Source organism: Chlamydotis macqueenii, chromosome 2, assembly GCF_036417535.1.
Source record: "Chlamydotis macqueenii isolate bChlMac1 chromosome 2, bChlMac1.mat, whole genome shotgun sequence".
NCBI lineage: Eukaryota > Metazoa > Chordata > Aves > Otidiformes > Otididae > Chlamydotis > Chlamydotis macqueenii.
The window spans coordinates 138936157-138960826 of NC_141557.1; the positions used below are offsets into that span (position 1 = coordinate 138936157).

Below are 24670 nucleotides of genomic sequence, written 5' to 3' on the forward strand. Positions count from 1 at the left end.
TGCGCTCTGTGACTTAGTGTCATCGCCTTTCAGACTGTAAGTTAAGTGGACCAGGGCTTCAGGCTGCTGTTGTTTACAGCAAACTTAACAGAAGCCGAAGAAGCCCTCAGTCTTGTGCTGTGATCTACGTAGCGTAGCAGACTGGGCTTTTAAATTATGTGTTAGACTGAAAACTCATAAATCTGCTTAGTTCTAGTAGATTTGGAAGCAGGAAAAAGTGGTCTTATATTTACTTTGTAAAAGCTGTCACCGTATGAATAACAAGCAGCTCAACTGAAAAGTAATGAACTAGCCCGATTTTTGTATTATGGTAATGTGCCTAGTTACACTGCTGTACTACAGCAGCGTAAAACCAGGGTGCGAGGGGAATGGAATTGGCACCAGTTTTTCCCAGTGTCTGTGTTAACTTATCTAAACGACGACTTTCCTTCATTTGTGCAGTACGTTCACCATGGAATAAACCCGTTAGCTTCCAGTTTGGGTTCTGGGTAATCCCAGAGTATGCCTCAAGACAAAACTACTGGATTTTCTAAGGAATGACATAGGAGTTGATTTCTGTATTGTTATATTATTATTTTACTTAGGCGTATGACATATAACTGAGTCTTTTTGTCGAATGTATCTGCTGTGGGATTGAATCGGTAGCACGAACTGGCTGTTACCTGCTGCTGTGTGGGTTTCTCAGAGTGCAATTTTAGGTATTGTGTTGCAATAACTTAAAAAAGGTCTACAGGGGCAGCAGACCTGCGACACAGAAAGACGCAAAACTGCACGGAATCTAACAAAATGGCTCCAGAGGAGAGAAACAAAGAAAACTCAAAGCTGGGAAGATCGCCAAAATGTAAGCTACAGAATTTCTAGCCAACTTCTGGGTTTTTTTTTTCATTATTCTTTTACATTTTATGGGGAGATATTTGTAGCACAGTAATTTATAACAGACTTATTTTGAATTAGGTTTTTGAATGTTTCAGGAAAAAAATAGGCATGCACATTAGAATTCTTGAATAATGACATTTTATATGTTGCAGAGTAAAATGGTAGTCCTGGATTGTTTCAGGTTGAGGGGGAAAGGAAGAGGGGTTATGAATCTTACTGTTGCTACTATTTGTGTACAAATAAATATTTTAATTGCGCCTGGAATGATCTTTAGGTTGGGAAGCTGAAAGGCATGAAGTAATGGCAGTGAAACATGAACAGACGAAAAGCCCTTACAGCTTTTCAAGAAACAGAACTAAAACCAGGTGCAATTTTAGGCAAGGACTCACCAAGCTGCCAAAAACTTCTGTGTTAGAAGTGCGTACTAACTTGAGGGGGGCTACACATGAAGTAGACACTCTCTGAATGAGTTTGGTAAATTCAGATTAGTTCCTTCCTCTTATATTTAAAAACAGATTGGAGAACAGAATGTTTCAGTATTGATGTTAGATGTGGTATTGCCACCTCTTTCTCTTAATGTCTTTAAGAAGTTTGTAGTGTTTTGGGTAAAATCTAGAGTTCGATCTGTTTGTTTGGAAGACACTTTTCCTTCTTGGAATTCATTTGAAAATGAAGCTTACTGGAATGGAGAGAAATTTGCCATGTAGCATGTGACTATTTTATCTGAGAGTTCTGTGAAGCAATGGTAACAACGAGAAAGGAAAACTCTTTCAGGACAGGAATAACAAACCAGTTGTGGATGTATCTGTGCTGCTGATAGTGTGATAATTCTGATGCCATTAAGTTTACTTGCTGTTCAGAAATGAGTCATATGCAGGACATACTGTTTGTTTCTAAACTCTCTAGACTATTTTAGCTCTTTCACTGTTCCTTTTCAGATACGTTAATTCAGCGGTTTGCAAAACTTTTCTTTGGTTGTGTTGCGGCAGTCACTAGTGGAATGATGTATGCTGTGTACCTCTCAACATATCATGAGCGGAAATTCTGGTTTTCCAGCAGACAGGTAAAGAAAAAGTTAAACTACTGAAACAAAAGCCAGATTGTGTCTTTGAAATCAAAGCTGATCCAACCTCATCAGCTTGGAACTACTTGCTTGCAGAATCCTGTGTCCTTTTATTCAGGCCTGTCTTTGATATAGTATCTTTTTTATTTTCTTTCTTTCTTTCTTTCTTTTTTCCTTTTAAGTATTTTCTGTTAACAGTAGCCTTGTCTTGTCATGCTTTTGTATGTTTTTCCATTCCATCCTTTATCATTGAAATACCTTTCTAAAATTTGGAGAAAAAACTGAAGCATACTGAGCTTGCATAAGCTAAACAACAGAAATGTATTCTTTTTTGGGTTTGGGGGTTTTTTTTGGTGTTCTTTTTTTTTTGTTAAGAACTGAGTTATTTAGTGAAGTATGGAAAGTTGAGTTAAATTCAGGTTTGTTAGTATAAAAGGATCCTGTGGATCTTGTGCTGACTTACAATGTGGATTTGGGTTGCTCTGATTCTGAGCATGTTTCCTAAGTTATAGAGAGCATTATATACCTGACAGAGGTGCTCTGAAGATTAATATTTTGTGGACTACTTTGAAGATGTACAGTGAAGTCATAACCATGTGCTGTATTACCAAGCTAGACTATCTGAAAATATATAGTCTTCTATGGGAAGAGATTGCAGGAGGTGATTTTTTAAATTTTTTTTTTTTTTTTCCCCTAGGAGCTTGAACGAGAAATTACATTTCAGGGAGACAGCGCCATTTATTACTCATTCTATAAAGAACTGCTAAAGGCTCCTTCCTTTGAAAGAGGTACAAAACCCATTTGTTTTATTAACCTTGAAAAGTCCTGTTCCTTTTGGAGACAGTAAAAAACTGCTGCAGACTTGGGACACTGATTTTACATTCTTATATAGGTATATCAGTCAGATTAATTAAAAACTGCATGCTGTCCTAACTTTTCAGTGCCTTTTAAAAAACAGTATTTAACTATCTTGTATTTCAGCAGATTGCCTTTAATCAGTACTCTGGAGTAGGATTAATATTACTCTCATATTGCCCCATGTGGAGGTTATTGTTGGGTTTGCTTATGCTACGTAGTGGATTTTCTGCCATGTAAGCATAATTTATGTTTAATTTGGGAATGAGAGATGGAAATTACTGTTTTCCATCCTCTGTCAGAAGATGGAACAGTTTCTGTCAAGAGTTGATCTGCTCCATCCCATCCCTGCCAGAGGTTTCAACGCCTGTCAGCTGTGATGGATAGATGTTGATGAGCAGTGAGTGATGGGGACAGAACCAACAGGAAGGAGAACAAAGTGGGTGGCAATGGTCTCTCCTTCCTTTGCGCTCCTGCTTTTTATCCTGCACTGGCTTTGGAGCTCACTGACTCTGAGTCCCTAAACCAGCAGAAAACTAAAGCAATAAAAAGAAGATTGAACACTTTCGTGCTAGTTTAGTGAGTTCAGAAGGGCACATGGGCTAGCACGGGGAAAAGGAACGAACTCCGGGAGAGAAGAGGGAGTGAACAGCCCTATCTCACAGCAGTCAGCTGTCACATTAGTTCAGTCCCCCCGTGAAAGCTTATCCGAAGCCAGTTAAACTTTGTGGGTATAGTTTTATTGAACGGTTTGCCAGCTGATGTGTAGCAATATGTGGACTGCCTCATTCAGCATGCTGCCTCTGCAAACAGGTAGACTTGTGTCTACTAGGTATTACGGGGGCTCTCTGTTTTCAAAGGTGTGTCATAGCTGTGCTGAACCCAGTTAAAAGTCCCGCAAGACCTGGTTTGTCCTGCAGAGAACCAGCTGCAGACCACGCACCAAGATATCCTCAGAGCTGGAAACAGTTATCTTGTTTGGCTGTTGCATTGTTTTTTTTTTATTTTGGGGGAGTTTTGTTCTCTCTTTATTTTCTTTCTTTTTTTTTCTTTTTTCCCCCTCTAGTTTGGATTATTTTTCCTCTTCCCTTTATTGTCCTAAGTAATGACAAATCTTTTCTTTAATTATATCTCAGAATGATGTATCCTTTAAGAATGCCAGCTTCAATTTAATCTCGATCCAATACAAAGGCATATTGTGTTAAGTGAGTGATTCTTAGAAGTCTCAGAAATGCAGGGCTGGAAAGGGTGATGAGGCCATCCTATCTGACCTCTTTGTGGAGACAGATTTAGTATATCCTGCCTGTTCCTGTTAGATCTTCATCTCACTTCTTAAGAACCTCCTGTGAAGGTGATCTGTAGGTAGCTGGTTCCAGGGCTGCATCAGTATGTTACGGCAAAGACTAGGCAACAGCTAGTTAGTTTTGGGCCTTCTACTTAAAGGCTAGATCAAAAAATGGTCATAACTTTGTTGCTAAATCAGTAGGGTGGAATGGCATCTGGCACAGAAATTTCTCCTTCCTTTAAAATTATGAGTGATGAATCAGACAGTAGCTGTAGTGATAAAATCTGTTTTCCCCCTACCTTTGAGTACACTTTGACCTCTTAATAACAGCAATAGTAAGCGATTCCAAGAATACTATATTTTTTTTTGTCTATAGGTGTTTATGAGTTGACACACAACAATAAGACCATATCACTGAAGACGATAAATGCAGTCCAGCAAATGACTTTGTACCCAGAGTTGATCGCCAGTGTTTTATATCAAGCATCTGGTAGCGAAGTATGTGTATTTCTCCTACTTTCTGTGCTTTATGATTGTGTATGTGCGTGTGTATGAGACTTTCTATGTGACTTTCTATGCTGTATACAATAAACACATGAATTTTTGTTGATTGAATTGGGCTAAGCCTCTCACCAGGTCCAGGTTCTCAATTCTGATCGGTCTCTGGCATAGGATTTTGGGGGTTTATACGCACTAAACTTTTCTGTCTGTTATTCTTTACTTCTACAAACCACTTAGAAATTTGAAGAGTATCTGTGCTGTTGGTTAAAAACAGTAAAGTTAGCTCCTTCGGGGTACAGAAGTCTGTTATAGTGGTACCTGTCTCTACCCATTCCTGTATAGATAAAAGGGAAAAACACTTTTGTGGATAAACCTTTTGTCTCTCTCTGCTCTGCTCAGGCTTTGTTCTGCTTACGCTTCGTACTTGTGTCCTCTCTCATTTATCTTTATTTTTTAAATTATTTATTTATTTTGGAACCGGTTTTGCCACACCTTTACTTCTCCAGCTTCCTTCCCTGCATAACTTCTTCCAGTAGTCCCGTGAACTTCATATCTCACTGCAGCATAGATTTATTAAATCTGACACATACAATATTCATGCTAAAGCAAATACAAAAATCGTGGCACTAGCAAGCTGAAGTGTGAGTCCTGAAGTGTGCTCTTAATTCACGCTGCTTTGTTCTCCCTGAGCCCAAAATAAAAGCATGCTCAATACTTTTCTAGAATAGGGGCTGTCTCTTACCTGTTTGTAAAGCACCTAGCACACTGTTAGCAGTATGCAAATAGCAAGTAGTAATCATTTCCAGCTTCAGCTCAGTTGCCGCTATGTCTCTTCGTTTTTATTTGTAATTTCAGGAAGTTATTGAACCAGTGTATTTCTACATTGGTATAGTTTTTGGACTGCAGGGAATTTATGTGACTGCATTGTTTGTAACCAGTTGGGTTATGAGTGGGACTTGGCTGGCAGGAATGCTGACTGTAGCATGGTTCATTATTAACAGGTAAGAAAAATATCTTTATACAATCTAGTTTGTCAATAAGGCATTTTAAAATATTAGAGCGGATTTAAATGCTTTCTGTTAAACTTTGTGTTCTCATTGTGAGAGCAGGTGAATACAAACCGTTTCCCAGAGGTGCACTCGTTCTCATGATGCTTTTAGTAATGGAAGGGGCTCCTGTTATCCAAACCATCCATGCTGCTTGTTGAACTGACTTTATGTACGTGTGTGAATACATGAGTATTCTCACACAGTTCCATTTTGCAAAAACATTCCTCAGAAGGTTTTGGTTTTGTGCTGGTGAAGAATGAAAACAACTTTCCGAAGGTGCTGTAAAACAGAATTGGTCTCTGTGGCCAAATCTAAATATTGTGACAGTTGTTCTGTTGCTTAGAAGGAAATGACCAAATGTATTTTTCTTGTAAAGAATCTTTGATTTTTTTTAATTTTTTTTTTTTTAATCTGCTTTTTGTGGTGGGTTTTTGTGGAAAGTGGAATCTTCCTAGATGATAATGATCTCAAGATTTTTTTTTTTAATTATTATTTTAAAACGTTTCACAATAATAGGGAGCCTCATTTGGGCAATGAGAACTTCTGTTCAGGTTCCTAGTTTGTCACCAAGTAGCTCTGAGGCTTTCTGTGAACTTGAGAGCACTTGAAATAAGAGCTATTGAGGAGCAAAATGTAAGAGATATACTTTTAAAGTTGAACAATTGGGAAGCATCTTCTAGGAGTGTGAAGTCATCATGACTGAATCTGCAATTATTAGCTAAAAATAGTGTTCATCAGGCTGGTGTGAACAGTGGAAAGTAAGAAAAATGGTGAATAAATCTACTTTTTTTTTCAACAGCAAAGAAGATTAAACACTGTTAACAAATTGAAAAGTCCAGTAGTTAAAAATCTCCAAATATGCCTCTGTAAGAGGCTTCAGAGGTAAAAATGAAAGGTGACACTTTCAAATATCTAAATGATAAAGGAGCTTGAGGGTCCTTTTGAAAAGCATAGTAGGCACAAAGAAAACTATGTACTTCTGAAACTGATGTCTTTGATCACATATGAAAGTGTGACTTGTGCTTCTAAGTCACTTTAGCAGTCTTTAAAACTTTCTCCTACAGCTCTAATTGTGCAGATACTATCAAATCATGCCATGAGAGGACCCTGCATGCTCCCCATCCATCTTTAATCTCTTGTTTTGCTAGGCAGAATTTTCCCTGTAGACAGAGCATCTGGTGCTGCTTCTAAGAGGGAGCACTACTTTGGATTCTAAGTACGTTGTGCTCGACCATTTAAATCACTTATTTAAAACATATCGTATGAGAACTGAAAGGACTCTCTTCTCTCAGCTACGAGCTGATGTTCATCGCAGTGTGAAAAGCCGCTGTTACAGCAGCGGTCCCCTGCCTACGAACACGGGACTGCTCGTGGCCAAAGAAGGCTCCGTTGTCATAGCGCAGCTTGGCAGAAGTAGTGCCTGATGCGTCTGGCTCGCACAGTGTTATGATGGGTCAGGAAAGGCTGGAGGCCGATGCTTTTTGGCTTCAGGCCTGTTATTGCCACCTAAGAAGGAGACCTGCTGAATAAATGAGTACAGATTGGACCTTCCATGCTGATATTAAATTTGTGACCTGTATCAGCGGCAAAATTGTGTCAGTATTACTTTACACCTAGTACAGGAATAGTTTGCTTGCAAGGCCACACTGATAAATAGAAGAGACATTTAGACTTTCCTTGATATTTTTTTTCCGTAAATCTTTTTAATAATTTTGTTTGTCTGTACTTTATTCTAGGACAGATACAACAAGAATTGATTACTCCATACCATCAAGGGAAAATTGGGCTTTGCCATATTTTGCATGTCAAGTAGCAGCTCTCACAGGCTATTTAAAAAAAAACCTAAATTGTTCTGCTGAGGTAAAGCAAAATTAATTTCTTAATAAAGAGTTGCTGGTAGAACTGTACTCTAGAGCAGTTACCTCTGTCACTATTGCCCTACTAGGCAGAAGACGGTAGATGTTTTGTTTGTTCTTTTTCAAAACAGCCACTTGAATTTCATCTAGGCATGTGCAGTTTTTGCTAAGCAACTTGTACCCTGCCCTGTTATGCCCCCGTGAGGGTTCAGGGAGAACAGTGTGGTAATGAGTTGTGTGCTCTTTTTAAGATGTAGAATTTTTCTCGCTATGTGAACTATTTTGTTGCTCATCCTGTTGCTCGGAGAAGATGGTGGTAACTTCCTTTCCCTGTCTCTCTGTCAAAGATGTTTCTTCTGATTGGCTTTAAATGTTTTTGAAGGTTTCAGTAATTGCTTTCTTCCATCTGAGAATGTGTTAAATATGCCTGAAGTCAGTATTTTAATTATTTCCTAAAATAATAATTAATTTCCATAGTTTCTGTTTTTGTGACCTCTCAGTTACTTAGTGATGGAGGTGCATAGGTATGAAATTAATGCCTTTTTTTTTTTTTTTTTTTTGTTTTCTCTAGAAGCTTTGTTACCTTTTGGTGAGTGCTTCAACATATACCTTCATGATGATGTGGGAATACAGTCACTACCTCCTGTTTATCCAGGCTGTTTCTCTTTTTCTGCTAGACAGCCTTGCCCTGGCACAGACGGAGAAGGTATTAGAACTCTTCAACCTACTGATAGTTGGGGACTTAAATACAGCCTCAGAGGTACCTGCCATAAATACTACTCAGGAGCAACAAAGGGTGCAGACTGAGTGTCTTGTGGCCTGGATCCAGCTGAAGTGAAGTCATGTATATTGGAAGAATAAAATAGCTTTAAACTTGCTGTCTTTTGTACTACTGTGTTTGGGACAGCTTTCTTAACAAAAGGGTCAGAAGCTAAACATAAGCCTCTGAGACCTGAAATATCCTTGGAGAGCTGAAAAAGTGGTGAATGATGCTCAGTCATGCATCCTTTTTGCCCTAGCTGCCTCTTCTTTTCTTTTCTTTACTCATAGTAGGGTGAGGCTGACCGAAAAACTGCTCTGTTGGCTCTGAGTAGTTAAGGGGCTCATTTTCACCCTGAATGGCCTGCACTGTACTGATTTAGCCAATAAATAGGCCAAATAAATGTGAAGGCAATTTGATTTTTCAATACAAGAAGGTATTTGAATTTATTCTGCAAAACGGTTCCTGGAAAAGTTGCAACAAAAAGGCATTTTACTTTGCCTGTTGCAGTGGTATATATGCTACTTCATACGTGTATGCCTTCTAGTTTTATTAGATATAACTTCCATTTCAAACTGAATGCAATTCTAGTTCATCACCTCTTGTTTCATTTGCTTTTTTTTCTGTTCCTTAACAGTGGGAAATATTGGATCTGGTTTAGTTCAAAGCAATGTCCTTAAAACATAAGGGAGAAGATGGGTGTTTTGGTAGAAGTCTAAAGAATCAAGTATCAGGGTTTGTTAAGATCTGCTTAGCAATTAGTAAATAACAGAAAGTATCGGTAACAGTCTGTGTTTTCCTGAGATAGGTTAAATGAACAAGTTATTGTGAGGGCAAGGAAAGCTTACATTTACAGTAGGAAGCTCTTTCACACAAATTGTGTCTTTTTTATGCTGTTGCGTTGTGGTTACTGCTTCATGCTGCATCATAGTGAGGTGTTACAGAATGGGGAGACCTTTCATAATACTACTACTTTTGGCATTTTTACACAATTCTTGTGAAGTAATTGTGCACTAGTTACTGAGGCTGAGCAGACTCATTTTGATGTGAAATACTTTCCAGAGCCATACTGTACCCTGCTAGATTAATGAGTTGGAGGGTGGAGATGCATCAGTCCCCTAATTAGCAGAGGAACGGAGTGAGCTATCTAGAGCTCTAAAAAGCAAGATGTGTATCCACTTTAGTTTTATTTTATTGTGTTTTATTTTGTTTCTTCAACAGGTGCATGAAGTATACAAAATCTACTTGTTTTCTCTCTTCTTGGGGTACCTTTTACAGTTTGAAAATTCAGTCTTACTAGTGTCACCATTACTGAGTCTTGTAGCAGCTTTAATGCTCTCTAAATGCATTCAGGTAACTAGATGCTCCTCTAACTCTGAATGTAGTTTTTGTTATTTAAACTGAACTCCAAATGATATGGCATTCTTAAAATATTTTTGCAGATGAATATGAGAAAAGGTACATTTATGTCGAGATTGCTGAAAGTAATGTACATTTATTTGGTACTTACAGTAACAGTGACATTAAACTTCTTACTAAAGGTAAGATTCTTCTGTGAAAAATTGTTTTGATTGTCAAAATCTAAATGGAAAGTTGCAGATGTATTTTGGAAAAATCTTTTAAAGTGTTGCTTATCTTATTGATCTGAGAGTTCATAGCAAATTGGAGTACTAAAATTGAATAATTTTGTATCTATATACAAAGTCTTTATTTAACAGCTGAAGCAACTGGTTTTTGTTGGAGTTTTGGTCTTTTGGGGTTGTGATTAAAGCAGAATATAGAAATACTCCTTAAATCACGCTTTAGCTATTTCATAAGTGTGATTTTTCTTATAACTTGGATAGGATCTACAAACTGGTCTGAACATTAAAATATTCAATCTTGTGAACAGAGAAGACCTAGTAGCCAGGAACAGCTATGAATGGTCTCAAGATAGATGTTAATTTTCAATTAAATTTCAACTAAAATGTGGGAACAGAGACCTTCACTTAGCATAGGAATCAGCTAGAAGTTGAGATTACACAATGGGATTTTAGCCTGGTCTTGTATTTTGATTAGCAACTCCCTCTTGCTGGCTTTAGTCTTTTACATATTTTATTGTAATTTTCTTCTGTGTCTCAAACTCACCCTGGTTGTGTTAATTAACAGTGTCAGCTTAAAGATAAAGAAGCTAGTGAACCCTAAAAAGTTTGAGGAAATGCTCAGATCTGGTTGTTTTCTTGTGCCATTCAGACTGACTAGCCTTGCTGTATCTCCAGGAAAATAAAACCTAACCTTGAAAAATATGAGTTAAATTACGTAGACAGTACACAGAACTTTTGGCTGTTCAGGCAATTTATGTGAAGATTACAAATGCTCGTAACTTTTGCTAGGCTGCAGTCCTACTGTTTAGTGGAGCCGAACGCAATGTTCTTTGGCTTGCTTAGGGTTAAGTCTATGTCCATTTTTCATCATCCTTTTTACACTGCTCGGTAGTCTTTTGACAACTTATTGACAGCTTTTCACTTGCCCTCCTATTGGGGCACATGAATGAAATGAAGGAAGTGATATTCTCAAAGAAACTCTAAAGATAGGTTTATTTAAGAGAAGATTTACGGTACTATACCGGTACCTTAATTGACACGCTTAATCCAATTTGTTAGTTTTAAATGAATTTTGAATACTTGATTGTTCCCTGCCATTATGTAATCTTAATGAAGTGTCTATGTCACTATGTCACTGCTTGCAGCACTTAATAAGATTTTTCTCTGCTAAATAATTTTCAGATGTTTGTTCCTCATAAAGAAAGTGAGCATTTGCTGAAGTTCATTGAAGTAAAACTCGGCTTAAACACAACTAAGTAAGTTTTAAAACTCTTTACACCTTTTAAGATATCCAAACTTCTGAAGCTGCTCTGAGAAGTACAAAGTATCAGTGGCTTGTGAGAATTTTATAGAGAAGTTAGGGAAACAGTTTCTATTTGTCGCCTGGTTTTAAGATTGAATTAAGAAAAGGCACATATACAGAGTTTACTGTGGATTTTTGAGGTTTCTGAGGCACCTCAATATTTTTTGTGCCTTGAGGTGAAAGCATTTCATAGACTTTTGTTTTAGTTTGATGTTGAAGAGCAAAAACTTTCTGTGCCATGTTTAGTGTTTCTAATAAGACTTGAAAGCAAAGATAATAGGGTAAAGGTGGTGGTACCAACTTTTTATAGCCTGGAAAAGAAAGGGCTCTGAATAGTCGTGAACTATTGATACTATCTCAAAACAGGGTTGGGTTCTGGGGTTTCATTTTTGGTTTTGTAAAAATAACATCCCCCCAAAAAAACCTCTGTATGTTTTGGAAGAAATTAGGACAAGAAACAACATAAAAGTCAGAGGGAATTGTTGAGATTCTAAGAAAAGCTGTGTGCATCTGTAAAAGAGTTGAATGTTGGTCTACAAGAAGAAGATATGATGGCTACAGATTTTCTGGAAAACTTCAAATGGAGAATTGATAAGGACTGAGACACATCCTAGAACCAAGCCGAGCCTGTCTCCTGGCAACTGCATCTCCTGCAAAACTACTTCACAACCTTTCAGGGGAAGTAGTGGAAAATGACATCGCACACAATTTGAATTGTTGGGGAATTTTTAGAAGACAAAATATAATAACATTGACTAAGATGTGTTGTTTTAACACACATACATACATGTTCCTAAGTGTTTTGCAAGAAAAGAAAGGACTGGTTCTGGTCAAGATTTCAGTTTATTCAGCTACCAGGTATTATGAATTTTATTTTTTTTTCTCCTGGGGACTGGCTACATGTTACTTTCCAGTCGAACTCCTCAATGAAGCCAATGATTGAGACAAGCTGGGTGCAACTACGTCTAGAAAATTGTCTAACTGTGGGCTGGAATTATGGTTTGCAACACAAGAGCTTCAAGACCTGTCTTTTAAGGCCAGTTTGGACATGCCCAGCTGTTAATCTTTAAACTGATTCTGTCTAATTGAAAGTGGTTCAGTTCTCTAGTCTTCCCTTGGGGGCAAAGAAAAAGAAAAGAGAGAGGAAAGTGAAACAAAATAAGACAAGAATGCATTCACAGCATTACATGGTGTACCAATTCCAGTTGAGAATACACATTGATAGTGCTTCTTGGCAGAGTACACGGTCTTGCTGTTCATTAATTGAGAAAGAAGAATGATCGAGTGGGTTTGGCTACAGAGATAGAATTTCAGCACTAAGGATTCTATTCTTGGCAGTGCCTCGGGCTTGTTTGTGATCTCAGATGACCCCTTTCCCTTCTCCATCTCCCCGTTTGGAACGAGGACAAGCATACCTTCTTGCATCAATATCTCTAAAATCTTAATCCACTGTGACAACGGAGTGCTTTGTGGTCACCATAATGGAGTTATATGTGAGGCATGGTTTTTGTGATATAAAAGAGTTGCAGTCTGATCTCTTCAGATCGCAGGTTCTTTTTTGGAAGATCAGCTTCTGACAGTTACTCTAAAGAGTACTTGCAGAGCGGTTTCAAATGATAAAAATACAACTTTTCAAAGACTAATCTGAAATAGTTTCCGATGACATGAATAGGTTAAACTGTGATTGGTTGTGTGCTGGGTTTTTTTTAATAATCTGTGGCGTATTGTTACTGTTTTTAATGGGATGTTTTTGCCTTACTAGGAATTTTACAATGAATTGGCTTCTTTGTCAAGAATCTCTTCAGGCACCCTCCCAAGACTTTTTTTTGCGACTAACGCAGTCGTCACTGTTGCCTTTCTATATTTTAGTATTAATTATCTGCCTTTTTTCTGTAACTCAGGTCATTTTTAGGAGAATTTGGTAAGTATCTTATTTATACAGAAAAATAAGAAGTTAAAAATAAGAAGTTCATGGATGTCTAAGTGAATGGTCATTGTGTGTGTTGCACCATTGAGTTTGCCAGAGGGTGACCACCAGTGGAAAGGCCCACCAGAGGCTCCTGAAGGAAGTCCTTTAGTGAGGAGCTTCTTGAGCATCCCTCCAGTCAGGGCAGGGAGCTGTCATTGGTTTGTTTCCAACAGGCACAATTCCTACAGAGGTCTGGCTAATGTTTTGTAATATGTTTATATCTCTTCCCGTTGACAGGGAGAAAGATGTTTTGATTGTTTTCACCTTCCAATAGCAAAGTTATCTTATTGTTGCTGGAGAACTTGTTTCTCTATTCTGGGCTTATTTGTTGTTTTGGTTTGTTTTTATTTTTTTTAATTTTACATACTGTGAAGGATGAAATGGATGGAGTTGAGAGGATTTCAGATTTCTAATGCTTCACTGTTTGTTTTTTCAAAACTTTTGTTTACTGTGATATGGTTCATCAGCCTTTGCTGCTCAGAACAGAGCTGAAGTAAAACTGACTCGAATTATTTTTAGTTTCACAGTGATTCACAGTTCTCTTGAGAGAAGGGGTAGTGGAGCTGTCTGTTTACAGACTAAGAATAGCAACACTGTAGATCCTAGCGTAACTTGTCTTGGAAACACAATGGCTAGGAAATTACCTCTTCCTGGCAGAAGATGAATGGTGTAACTGCTCAGGTATTAAGGCAATTTTCTCACTTGTCTGCAGCAAAAATCAATAGATTTTTTCAAGGACCAAGACTTGTAGTAGATAAAGTTTATACTGCTATAAATTAAAATGTTTGTTCAGGTTGGATGTGTGATGCTATGTTTAAAACAGTGAAACAAACTTCCAATTTTTTGCTAGTGATTGAAGTAGCTATTTACTGCTTTGTAATGAGCAGTGACTCCAGGATGTCCAACAGCTTTTTAAAGAAAATCTTAAAATAAACCTTCTCCTCCCAATTTTTTTTTTTTTCACATTTTGAAGCAGTTAATAATCTCAAATATTTTTCCATTTGTCGTGAGGAAGCTTATTATAAAATTGAGTCCTGAAATCACATCGTAGTAGAAATCTATTGTGTGCCTTGCTATCTCTTTTGTAGAAAAACATTTGTTGTAAGATTTTGGTTATTATTTTTATTTAGAATATATTACTAGAATTTATAATAATGTGACTAAAATCTGGTTTTGTTATCTTACTTTGTCATAAAATGGAATACACATCACGTACACAATTATCCTACAGATTCCATAATTTTTCACCAAGCTGGTAATGTGAAGAAACTTAGTTAGAATGCATGTACAATATGCTTCGTCTAAATGTTTACAGAGTGTGCATGCTCTTAAATTAAACTGTCTCTTGGTGCTGAATTACTTTAAAATAGGATTTACGATCGTAGGCAGTGATCCCGTTGTATTAATCCACAGCCATTGCTCCAGAGAGATTATAGTCTGAAACAAGGGACGCCAGATACTGATAGATAATTGGTGAACTACAAAAAACAAATAAGCAGTGCAGCAATATTGTATGATATGACACAGGATGATCTCAGTGTACTGCTGACTTAACAGTCATAAAAGTATTTTTATTGGCACCTTTGCCTGAGATAATATCTGATTAAGTGATGTCTCATTTTCTCCAACTGCAGTGGTGAACCACTGAAAGAGACAGTTAAACTTGAGGATGGTCGAATTGGAGAGAGGCCAGAAGTAGTTTATCATGCAATACACACAGTTTTACTTGGCTGTCTAGCGATGTGTGTGGAAGGGTAAGTCTGATTTTAATATATCTCTTTTGAAAGCAACAGAGTTCCTAAGTGGACATGATACCCCATTCACCCCTTTTCAGAAATGTGTTTGGCATATAGTGGTACTAGTTAGTAGGGGAGAGAGCAAAGATAATGTTGACCATAAATTGGGTACAGGCATATGATTAATTATGCTTGGTCTGTTTAATGTGTTTTCCAAGCTTTAATGCAGACAAAATCCAAGACATTAATTGAAGCAAATTTTAATCACTTTCTTTATGGTATTTAAGTGTAGAACTGTGCTGTAATGTTTTAAATATTGTATTCTAGAAAGATCTTGTGTAGTGTTTTGATGAACATTGGCATATTGGGACGTGGAAGATTTCTTATCCATCTTCTTGTGTCTAGGGTAGCGTGAAGTATACCTTTGCTTGACATGCTAAAGCAGTAGCAAAACTATTTTCAAAGGTACTGTGTTAGTCCTTAAAGCTACAGATGTTTGGAAGACATTATTGTTCTAATCTTGGCTCTTAGCTAAATCAGGTTGAAGATGGCAGACTCGTGTTTGTATTACACTCATCGTCGTAAAATCTGAATATTCATAAATCCTTAAAGTGAGCAGACTATTGTGTTACCATGTAGTGGTGTTAACTTGACTAGTCTGTCCTTAAGAGGCAGACAATACCAACAAATCATAAACTATTTATTAAATATTTTCCTTTCCTTTCTTCAGGAACTCCTTTGTAGTACAGTGTCCGTACAGCTTTACTGAATAGCTGCTTTTTATCCTTGCTTGGCTGGAAAACCACAGCAGCCAAGTGACTTTTCTAGTCTCTTTGTTTTTTCTTTCATCCTCCCCTGAATTCTGTGAAGGATTTTATCATCTTTTACCTTGGATCTTGCTTCTACATCTTGCAGCAGATAATCAGGTGCCTGCTCTTCTGCCAGAGATTTCTTGGTCTGCCCTTCAGTGCCATCAAATTTGATGTTAGATTGCTTGAACATCCAGACTGTGTTTGACATATGAAAAAAATCTGAATGTTTTTATAATTAACTTGGATACAGAGGCATGCACAGAGTCCCAGCTGAGTTATTGCAATGTTTTTCAGGATGAAATATCTATGGACGCCTTATGTTTGCATGCTTGCTGCATTTGGTGTGTGCTCTCCCGAACTTTGGATGACGCTTTTCAAGTGGCTTCGACTGAAAGCTGTGCACCCAGTATTGCTGGTGAGTTGCTGTTGCCAATGTCTTGGGAATTACAGCTAGCAAGCATGTAAGTTTTCAAACAAGTACGTAAGACCTACAGAAGAACCTGTTAAAAGAATGTGTGGTTCTGTGAGCAGTGGTTCTCTGCTTGTTCTGTGTCTTTTGTTCTTAATATAATGCTTTATCATGTTCTCTGGTACCAGGTGATAAAGTTGTGTTCACACTATGGCCTTTCCTCATAAGAAGCAGAGCTGTCTTCATCTCTCTCTCCTTTCACTCATCTATTTAATTTATTTTAACAAATCTTTGAGATCTTAAGCTCTCTGTCATTTTGAGTTGAGATTGACCAAGAAGGTCATGCACTTTTTAGGAGGAGTGCAGGAGAAAAAAGGTGCAAGCATGCAGGCAAGCATCGATATAAGTCTGTTTCACTAGAAAATGAGGCTAAAAATGTGGTAGTTAGGTGTCTTTAATTTCTCAGAATAAAGCTGCTTCATGAGAAATGGTAAGTAGAGTTACTTTGCACAAGATTTGTCTGTGTGTAGCCATTATAGAGAAGTGTTGCGAATGAAGAAGAGCTTGTGCTACAGTGTAAACAGCTCCCCCACCTCCAACCCTAGCTTTATTCTTAACATGCTGAGAGTTGCTTTATGCAATTTTTAGCAGCTTTGTGCATTTGTTTTATTAATAAAATAAGGATAGGATATTACTTACCTTAACTTCAAGACGCTTATAGGAATAAATATTTTATACTTTAACAGAGATTCACTATGTCACTTGTGAAAATGCCATCCACTGTTACATGAGAAATATTGTCAGTGCTCTTCCAATCAAAGAGTAATGACATGTTCCTGTACATGGTACATTCTTTTATCTGCCTCGTCCTTTCTGCTGCATAGACCTGCTTTTTTACTTATTAGCACAGTAGATGTGTTAATAGCTTATTATCAAGAGAATGCCTTATGTGCATTACTTACCAAGTGTTTCCTCTACCATGAGAGCTATTTTCTCCTTTTTGCAAAGCAGAAATTATATCAGCCAGAATGATGGTGTGCTGAAGAATGGGTTTCTGGGTTTTGCATATCAGTGTTGTTAATCTGAACAAAAGCATCAACAAGATCAGAGGTTTGAAATGCTTGTTTCATACTTTTTTCCCTTTCTCAGATTATCTCATTGCATTTGAACGTGAGATGTTTACTTTTCTTCTGTTTCCTACATCACGTGCACAGTGCATCATTGTTATTTGCATAGTAATTAACCATCCTTAATATTGATGGTAAAGTTATCGTGGGCCAAATAAGTTCTTCCATGCTAAATTAGGCAGAGTCTTGTGTGCAGAGAGTTTTTGCCTGGTCGAAAACCACCAAGTTTCACCTACTGTGACTCTAAGGTTTCAGGCATAAATGTAGCCTACTGTATGAGCAGAATCAACAGATAGGTGATTCTCCAAGGCTGGAGAATGGTGCATAATCCATTTCTTCTAACATGTATTTTCTAGGCTCTTATTCTGAGTATGGCAGTTCCCACAATAATTGGATTTAGCTTGTGGAAAGAGGTAAGAAAAGTACCTTTGTGTTTTTTGTTTTGTATGTAGGCACCATATGAGTCAAAATGATGAGCAGATATAATCAAATGTACTTGGTGAAATGAAAGATGTATGATGAAATAAAAGCTGTCACCCACTGAAAACATGTTTTGTTTTGTTTTTTAAACAAAACTGTTTACATTTTTCAGTATGAGGTATTTGACCATTTAGTTTAATGATCACTTATTTGTAATTAAGAAGTGTTTAAATTTAAATCAAGACTTTGTGTTCAGCTATTATGCTTTGGATATATAAACTGACTCAACAAAGAAAATACTGCCAAATAAAAACTCAGGATATTGAAAACTGTGTTGTCCCAATCGTGGTTTTAGTGAAAGGGAGAGAGATTAGATGGAAGTAAAATTACAGGAGGCCTTAAGCAAATAATCTCTTTGAAAAGCTCCCATCATATTATACTGAAGTTAAATCGTTAGCACAGAGCACTGTGTAGAGGTATGTATATACTACAATACAGGGAAGAAAAGCTACAGATGTTTCCATGTTTAAAATAAATATTTAGTTCTTCACTGCAAGTCACAGACAGGCTGGGGGGGAAGAGTATTTGGAAATTATTTTTTAAACTTCTGTTAGTGCAAAAAATATGGGAAATATCCCATGAAGTGTAACCCTCTGCTGTTACATAGCTTCAAAATAGTTAGTTTGAAATGTTTTATAAGAATTCAAATATAAAAGTCAGTCTTGACCAACAGTATTTTAATGAATTTTGTAACATCTATCTTATAATAGAAACTTTGGTTGCAGTGTGATCTGACTCTTTACACACTTCTGCCAGAGCAATTCAGAACCTCTTGAATTTTTTTTTCTCCTGAAAAAAAAGCTACAGTTGCTCTAAAGAGTTATGAAATATATTACAATAGAGAAAACTAGTTTAGTTGACCAAATAATTTTTTTCAGATTATTTTTTTAATAAAAGCAGTGCGGGGGTTTGGACTCTAGAGGGCTTCATCCGTTGCAGATCTAGTTTTTGCTTTTAAGCAGTGGTGAACAGTTTGCTCTCTGGGTTCATAAATCATCCCTGAGCTTGGAAACTTTGATTAATAGTAATGAGGCAGTGCAAATGCCTTGAGGCTCTTAATCTGTTACCGTGGCTATAAATGGCTGTGTAGAGCTCAGCATCTTTCTGCGTGGCTGCCTTCTGGCTCTGTCTGGCATATTCTCTCATCTGAGTAGATTTTTCTTAAAGGCTCTGATTGATAAGGAAAGCTGGTTCTCCTTGGGGTGGCAGTAGCGCTTTCTCTTTCCATCCATCTCTTGTTCTGGGGACAGTTCAGGTGTAGGTATAACAGCACCGCTACAGCTTTCAGCCCTGGTACGAACATACAGCAGCTGTTCTTGTGCTGCCCTAACATGTCTGGTTGTAGAGTGCTGTCACTTGACAGCTGAATTGGAATGGGAATGGAAACTCCTCAGTTAAAAGCAGCCTCCCACTTTCAACTGTCTGTCCACTACGGCTGTCCCAAAGTAAGTTGTCCCTTTAGTCTGGTATAACTTGTAAACTTTATTTTCCTTCTCAAAAAGAGCTGGCATCCAGTAGCTTTCACTTAGCATTTACAACAGCGTGAACATGCTCCAGCCCCTCACTGCTTGCCAGCCGCTAGCCATGCCTTCTTCAGATAAATGCTCAAAATGGCTCAAAAACTGACAAAGTCTCCCATCTTCATAAAGGACCTGTTGTTCCTTCACCTCTCAGACCTGACACGATGGTGCAGGCTTGCAATCTGGGCTGGTCTGAAGGAGCTGGCATTCTGTCTAACTTCCCAGAAGCCCTCCTTTTCCCAAAATGTTTTTCAAGAACATAAACTGAGATATCCTACTTCTTACAATATAGTGTACTTTCCTTCACCACAGTGATTGAAGTAAAAATCAGATGAAAGTCCAGGGCAGATTACCCAGATAATGCTCTTCTAGGAAGTTTCTTCTCTCCTATCCCACTTGCATAGCACCTTTCCATGAAGTCACAACGGTCCAATCCCTCCTGCTCAAGCAGGTTTACCATAAGAGGTTTATCAAATTCTTGGTTCAGTGCCCTTATTTAATATGCATTTGCATATGAAAACCTGAACTATGGTTTTGATGCATTTAAGGCCAGATAGTTGATGAACGTTGGTGCCACATAGGGTTTTTTTGGGGGGGTTGGGTTTTTTTTTTAATTTTGTTGTTATAAGTATTCTAACAAAATTGAGAGAGATGAGAACTTGTGTTTAACGTACTTATTTTGGAGAAGGTCTTCTGCTGTCAGGTAAGTATAAACTGTGTTTTGCAAAATATTCAAACAAAAATAGCAATCAGGATGGACAACTCAGATGAAACCCATTTGCGTTGTGTTACTTAAGGCCTTAATATAATGAGATGCCTGATAGATTTTTTTTTTTTAACTGTAAGTAACCAAAAATGTGTTTCCATCAGTTTTTCCCTAGGATAATGACAGAACTTTCAGAACTACAAGAATTCTATGATCCTGATACAGTAGAACTTATGACATGGATAAAGTAAGTATGAAGTCCTACACTTCTCTTTTGCTGCTTTATGTCAGTGTATTTTTGTCTCAGCATTTTGTGGAGCTACCTCTATTAATCTGAGATTTCCCTTGCTAAGTTATTCCATGATGTATGGGAGGAGAAATGTGCGTTTTAAGTTGGTATTATTCCCATGGAAAGAAACAGGAATTAATCGTTGATTACAAGAGGAGAAGATCCTGAAACACGCAAGCAAATTGTGTTTAATGTCATTACTAGACTTCATTTCCTAATAAAGGTGGACGTCTTGGTTCTTCACACTCTAATTTTTCAGTAGATTAGAGAATTCATGTTGATTGTAATGCCAACAGGGGGCAGAAACACTGACGTTTTTGTGTACATGAGCCAGTACAATGAAATGCCTGAATGTGAGGATTTAGAGACTTCAGTCAAGATAAATGCAGTATAACATGTATGATTCAAACTTCCCCTTTCACCAGAAGGCTGGTTCTTATCTTTCTGGCTGGGCAGGGCATCGCAAATACTGAGCTATGTTATATAGTCAATACTGAGCCATATAGATAGCGAATACAGAGTCAAGTTATTTTCACAGCTATGTTTTTCTTCTCACCAAAAGTTTCAGAACTGGATTCTGGCATAATTCAATCTAACTTTGAATTATGTTGTTAGGAACTGCACTTCTCTGAAAACTAGATCCCCTGTGTTCAGATAACTTACTTACCTTTAACTGTATTTTTTTAGAATATTATTTTCTGTATTTATCTAGTCTTTAATGTCAACTTGCTCATCTTCAGAAAAGACAAAGCTGGTAATTACGGTGTTCCAGCCAATTTCTTCTTTCTGTTAATAGTAGTGTATGTTGTTTGTCACTGCTGTCACACTTCAAGGCAGTAAGTGGAATAATGCCAACTACCTAATGGCTTTTACATTAGTCTGCGTATATTACACTTCAAGTACATAATTAACCATGGTGAATTGCATTGAGATTCACTCAGTTAAGAGCAATTTGATTACCCTTATTTGTAGCAGCTGTTCATATTTTTAATGAAAATATTTTTTTTTTCTTAATGGTGTGCTTAGATATCCATATTGGAATTTTAATTGAATGTCATTATTACAGTATATTTTCTTAAAATTATCTCTCTGATAGTATTAATTTATTTTGAATTTTCTCTGCAGAAAAAGTTGCCCAAAGTTTGTAATAAAGTGTGACAATGACTGTTTTCTTTTGCTAATGCAGGAATACAAATCGTCAAAAGATTAACCCAAACCTAGAAACATAATTACTGTAGACATTATTCTGTATCATGACCCTATTTACTTGTAGATACATGGTCTTAGAGATCAAATTAAAATAATCACAAATATTTCCCTTACAAGATAACATCATGTTGTTTCTCCTTCTACCTATCCTCCTGCCCAAGCTTGTTTTGTCACAAGTCAGCAACCATTCAGAAAAAAAAAATTTTGATCTGTTCCAGGACTACTCTGAATGGTGCTTCATGGGTTGCAAGGAGTGGAGAACGGCCGTCAGCCCTTGCCCCAGCGAGATACCTTCCTTGCAATCTCTGTATTGCTGCAGGTCTGAGCTTTTCCTAGCAAGAAAGTTACTGCCACTGCAGCATTAACACCAGTTGTCATTAAACCTCCAATGATATCTTTGTGTACTGCAGTTCATACCGTAGCGCCTTAAAGGATTAACATGGTGTGTAAAGTTAAAAGCATTGTTTTGAGAAATGCATCCTGTACTCAGATGTGTATGTTGATGTTGCTTTTGCAGACGACAGGCTCCGATGGCTGCTGTGTTTGCAGGCAGCCCACAATTAATGGGTGTGATTAAGCTTTGTACCGGATGGATGGTGTCGAGCTTGCCTTTATATAATGATGATGATCTTATAAAAAGAAATGAAAATGTGAGTATCCAGTTCCATAAATGTGTGTGTACTATCAGTGATTTATAGACTGTTCCATCATGTAAGACTGAAGTGCTTCACTGAGATGTGTGGGAGTATTGTAAACGTTAATGCTCCAAAGAAGACGACCTTGTATTCTTCGTGACACACAGGTTTGCATTGCTCTTCTGTGCCTCCCAGGCCACCTGGCAATGCAAATTATTTGTTTGATGCCACTCCTACTCCATGTAAGTGGCATTCCAAATACTCCTTTTCTCCGAAGTGTTTACATTCTAAGGTGAGAAAAGAGCATGATGTCTTGTAAAGAAAGATAACGAGGTATAATCTATAAGCTCATGAACAAGATTCCTTACGGAGCAGTGTGACCATATTGAGCTTTAGGCAAGCTGTTGTGTCCAAATGATTGTGAGCAATTTTTATTCTGTGTATTTTATCAAGGAAAAAGTCGCAAAGCAGAACAGACCTGCCCAGTGACTGCCTAGCAATGAAATAAAAATTGCTATTCTACATTAGTTCTCAGTCTGTATTTGAACACTCCAGGATTACAGTAGGGAAATGGAAATATCCAGCAACATGCTTGACTTGGAAAGCATCTCGCAGAAACTGTTTCCCTCTTCACTCAAATGTAATTAGAAAAAAAAAAAAAAATCAATTATATTAGGAGGAAGGAGGACATAGGAGTCCAGCAAACAGGGAAGTGATGCTTCACTCTGGACAGAAAAAAAAAAAAAAAATTTCTGAAGACTCTTCAGGGCACTTGAATTATGTAAGATGAGAACTTATCATCAGTAGAGACAAATACTTCCCATTCAGCTGGCCATTACCTCACTTGTTTTGGAGAGTTCAAAACCAAACATTTTTTAGCTGGATGTGTGCATATAATTTATTATTGCAGCTAAGTTGCACACCTCCACCCCTAAGTATTTAATTTATCACTGATTTTAGCATTGCGTTAACATTTTTTCTTAATTTATAGATTTACCAAATCTACTCAAAGAGGTCAGCAGAGGATATTTATAAGATACTCACATCCTACAAAGCCAATTTTCTGGTTATTGAAGATTCAATTTGCAATGAAGTGGGACCTGTAAGAGGATGTAGAGTTAAAGATCTGTTAGATATTGCTAATGGTCATGTAAGTAACAGCAAAAAAAAAAAAGAATTTTTGAATGCATAAATAATTCATTTAAAAAGAAATGTTATCATGTTGATTTTTTTTTTTATTGTAATTGACATGGAAACAAAGACTTACACATCTTAAAAGTGATCAGTTAAGTTTTGGCTTGTCTGTTTCTTATACATCTGTAATCCTACCTCATACTATTCTTTAGCTGCCCCAGTCCCTCCTCATACATTAGTATCTAGCTGTGCTGCTTTTCTGCCAATCATTAAATACCATCTAACTGTATATAGATGTTTAAGACAGTGACATCTGAAGAGCTTATTACAAAAGCAGTAAAGTCCTGCCTCAGAGGGCATTCTTCACTAGCTGTAAAGATAAAATTTTAAAATGGATAAACTCAGTTGTTCTAAAACTCTGCTTGGGATGAGGACCAGCCTGCCGTTCAATTCAGTACAGCTTGTTTGGTACTGATGAGGTTACAAGTCTATTCGGTTCAGTCTTGCAGATAGGTTAGCACTCAATAGATAGTTTAAACCACAGCTGGTAGAAAGATCGGTTGAATAAACTGTGGAGTTATGAAGTTATCCATCAGTGCTACTCCAGTCATTGCCATCCTGTGTCTGTTCTGATTGCTGATAGTACAGCTTTTGCTGTTTGAAGTAGGGAATGAGATGGGATTTATAAAGTGATCTCCTTACCACTTGTTCACCTGTTTCCTGGGAATCCAGCAAAAGTTTTGGCTTTATAAAGGCAGGACTGGTCTTAAACTTAGGGTTTGGTTGCTTATTCTCAGGTCAACAGGAGAGAGGGAGTTACCAGTTACTTCTAAGCATTCGCAGGTTGGCTTCATTTAGTTGGTTTCCTGACTAAGACAAAGAACTTAAGCATCTATTTGACATTACACCCTGTTGTGTGTTAACAATACCAAGTTAATCTTTGGTTTGGATGGTTTTTGTTTTATTTTGTTTTCTAATGGTGAGAATACGTATTTTTCTTGTATATAGTTTTATATTCCATTCTTGGGGAAAAATCCAAGCTGTTCTGCTGAATGTCTATAATCGAAATCTGTAACAAAACAATTGGTATATACATTTAAATCTAGGCAACTGAGTGTTCAACATTTTTAGAAAAAGATTGGTTGGCTAGTAATGAACATCACTTGTACTTGCTGTCTGTGGCTAAGTCCATGCTTAGTCTATACTTTGTGGCTAAAAATGATAGTTGTAGAAAAAAAATATTGGCATGACCAACAGGAATATAGTATTTTTTTCAGAAAGTTGACGTAGTTTATTCCTAATAGTGTCTCGGGAAGCTTTGAAACAAAACTCTCCATTTGCTTTCTAATAAAAATTGTTTAAGTCATACTGAAAGATTATCAAGACTTTCAAACTAGTGGAAGCTCGTGCATATGTAGTTGGAGACTGCAGCATTTACTTATTCCCAGAGTAAGTAAGACAGTGGACGGGCTGTTATGCTGTTGAATTGCTGTGTTTAAGAAGGTAAGTATTA

At 37.3% G+C, this 24670-nt stretch overlaps 1 protein-coding gene across 6 annotated transcripts in view; it reads left to right on the forward strand.

Annotated features, from left to right (window-relative positions):
• The window catches only part of DPY19L4 (dpy-19 like 4), a 33207-nt gene that overhangs the window by 2726 nt on the left and 5811 nt on the right, over nucleotides 1-24670 (forward strand). The window contains exons 2-18 of one of the 6 annotated variants that reach the window (XM_086741027.1): nucleotides 726-841; nucleotides 1815-1939; nucleotides 2637-2727; nucleotides 4456-4577; nucleotides 5436-5581; nucleotides 7366-7489; nucleotides 8057-8191; nucleotides 9467-9598; nucleotides 9688-9786; nucleotides 11011-11084; nucleotides 12894-13052; nucleotides 14735-14854; nucleotides 15943-16063; nucleotides 17541-17597; nucleotides 20055-20137; nucleotides 21906-22038; nucleotides 23015-23173. In XM_086741027.1, the coding sequence (XP_086597153.1) occupies nucleotides 726-841; nucleotides 1815-1939; nucleotides 2637-2727; nucleotides 4456-4577; nucleotides 5436-5581; nucleotides 7366-7489; nucleotides 8057-8191; nucleotides 9467-9598; nucleotides 9688-9786; nucleotides 11011-11084; nucleotides 12894-13052; nucleotides 14735-14854; nucleotides 15943-16063; nucleotides 17541-17597; nucleotides 20055-20137; nucleotides 21906-22038; nucleotides 23015-23173 (1996 nt within the window). The remainder of the gene's footprint in view (nucleotides 1-725; nucleotides 842-1814; nucleotides 1940-2636; nucleotides 2728-4455; nucleotides 4578-5435; nucleotides 5582-7365; nucleotides 7490-8056; nucleotides 8192-9466; nucleotides 9599-9687; nucleotides 9787-11010; nucleotides 11085-12893; nucleotides 13053-14734; nucleotides 14855-15942; nucleotides 16064-17540; nucleotides 17598-20054; nucleotides 20138-21905; nucleotides 22039-23014; nucleotides 23174-24670) is intronic. The other 5 variants (XM_086741022.1, XM_086741023.1, XM_086741021.1 and 2 more) reach the window with 5 other exon arrangements.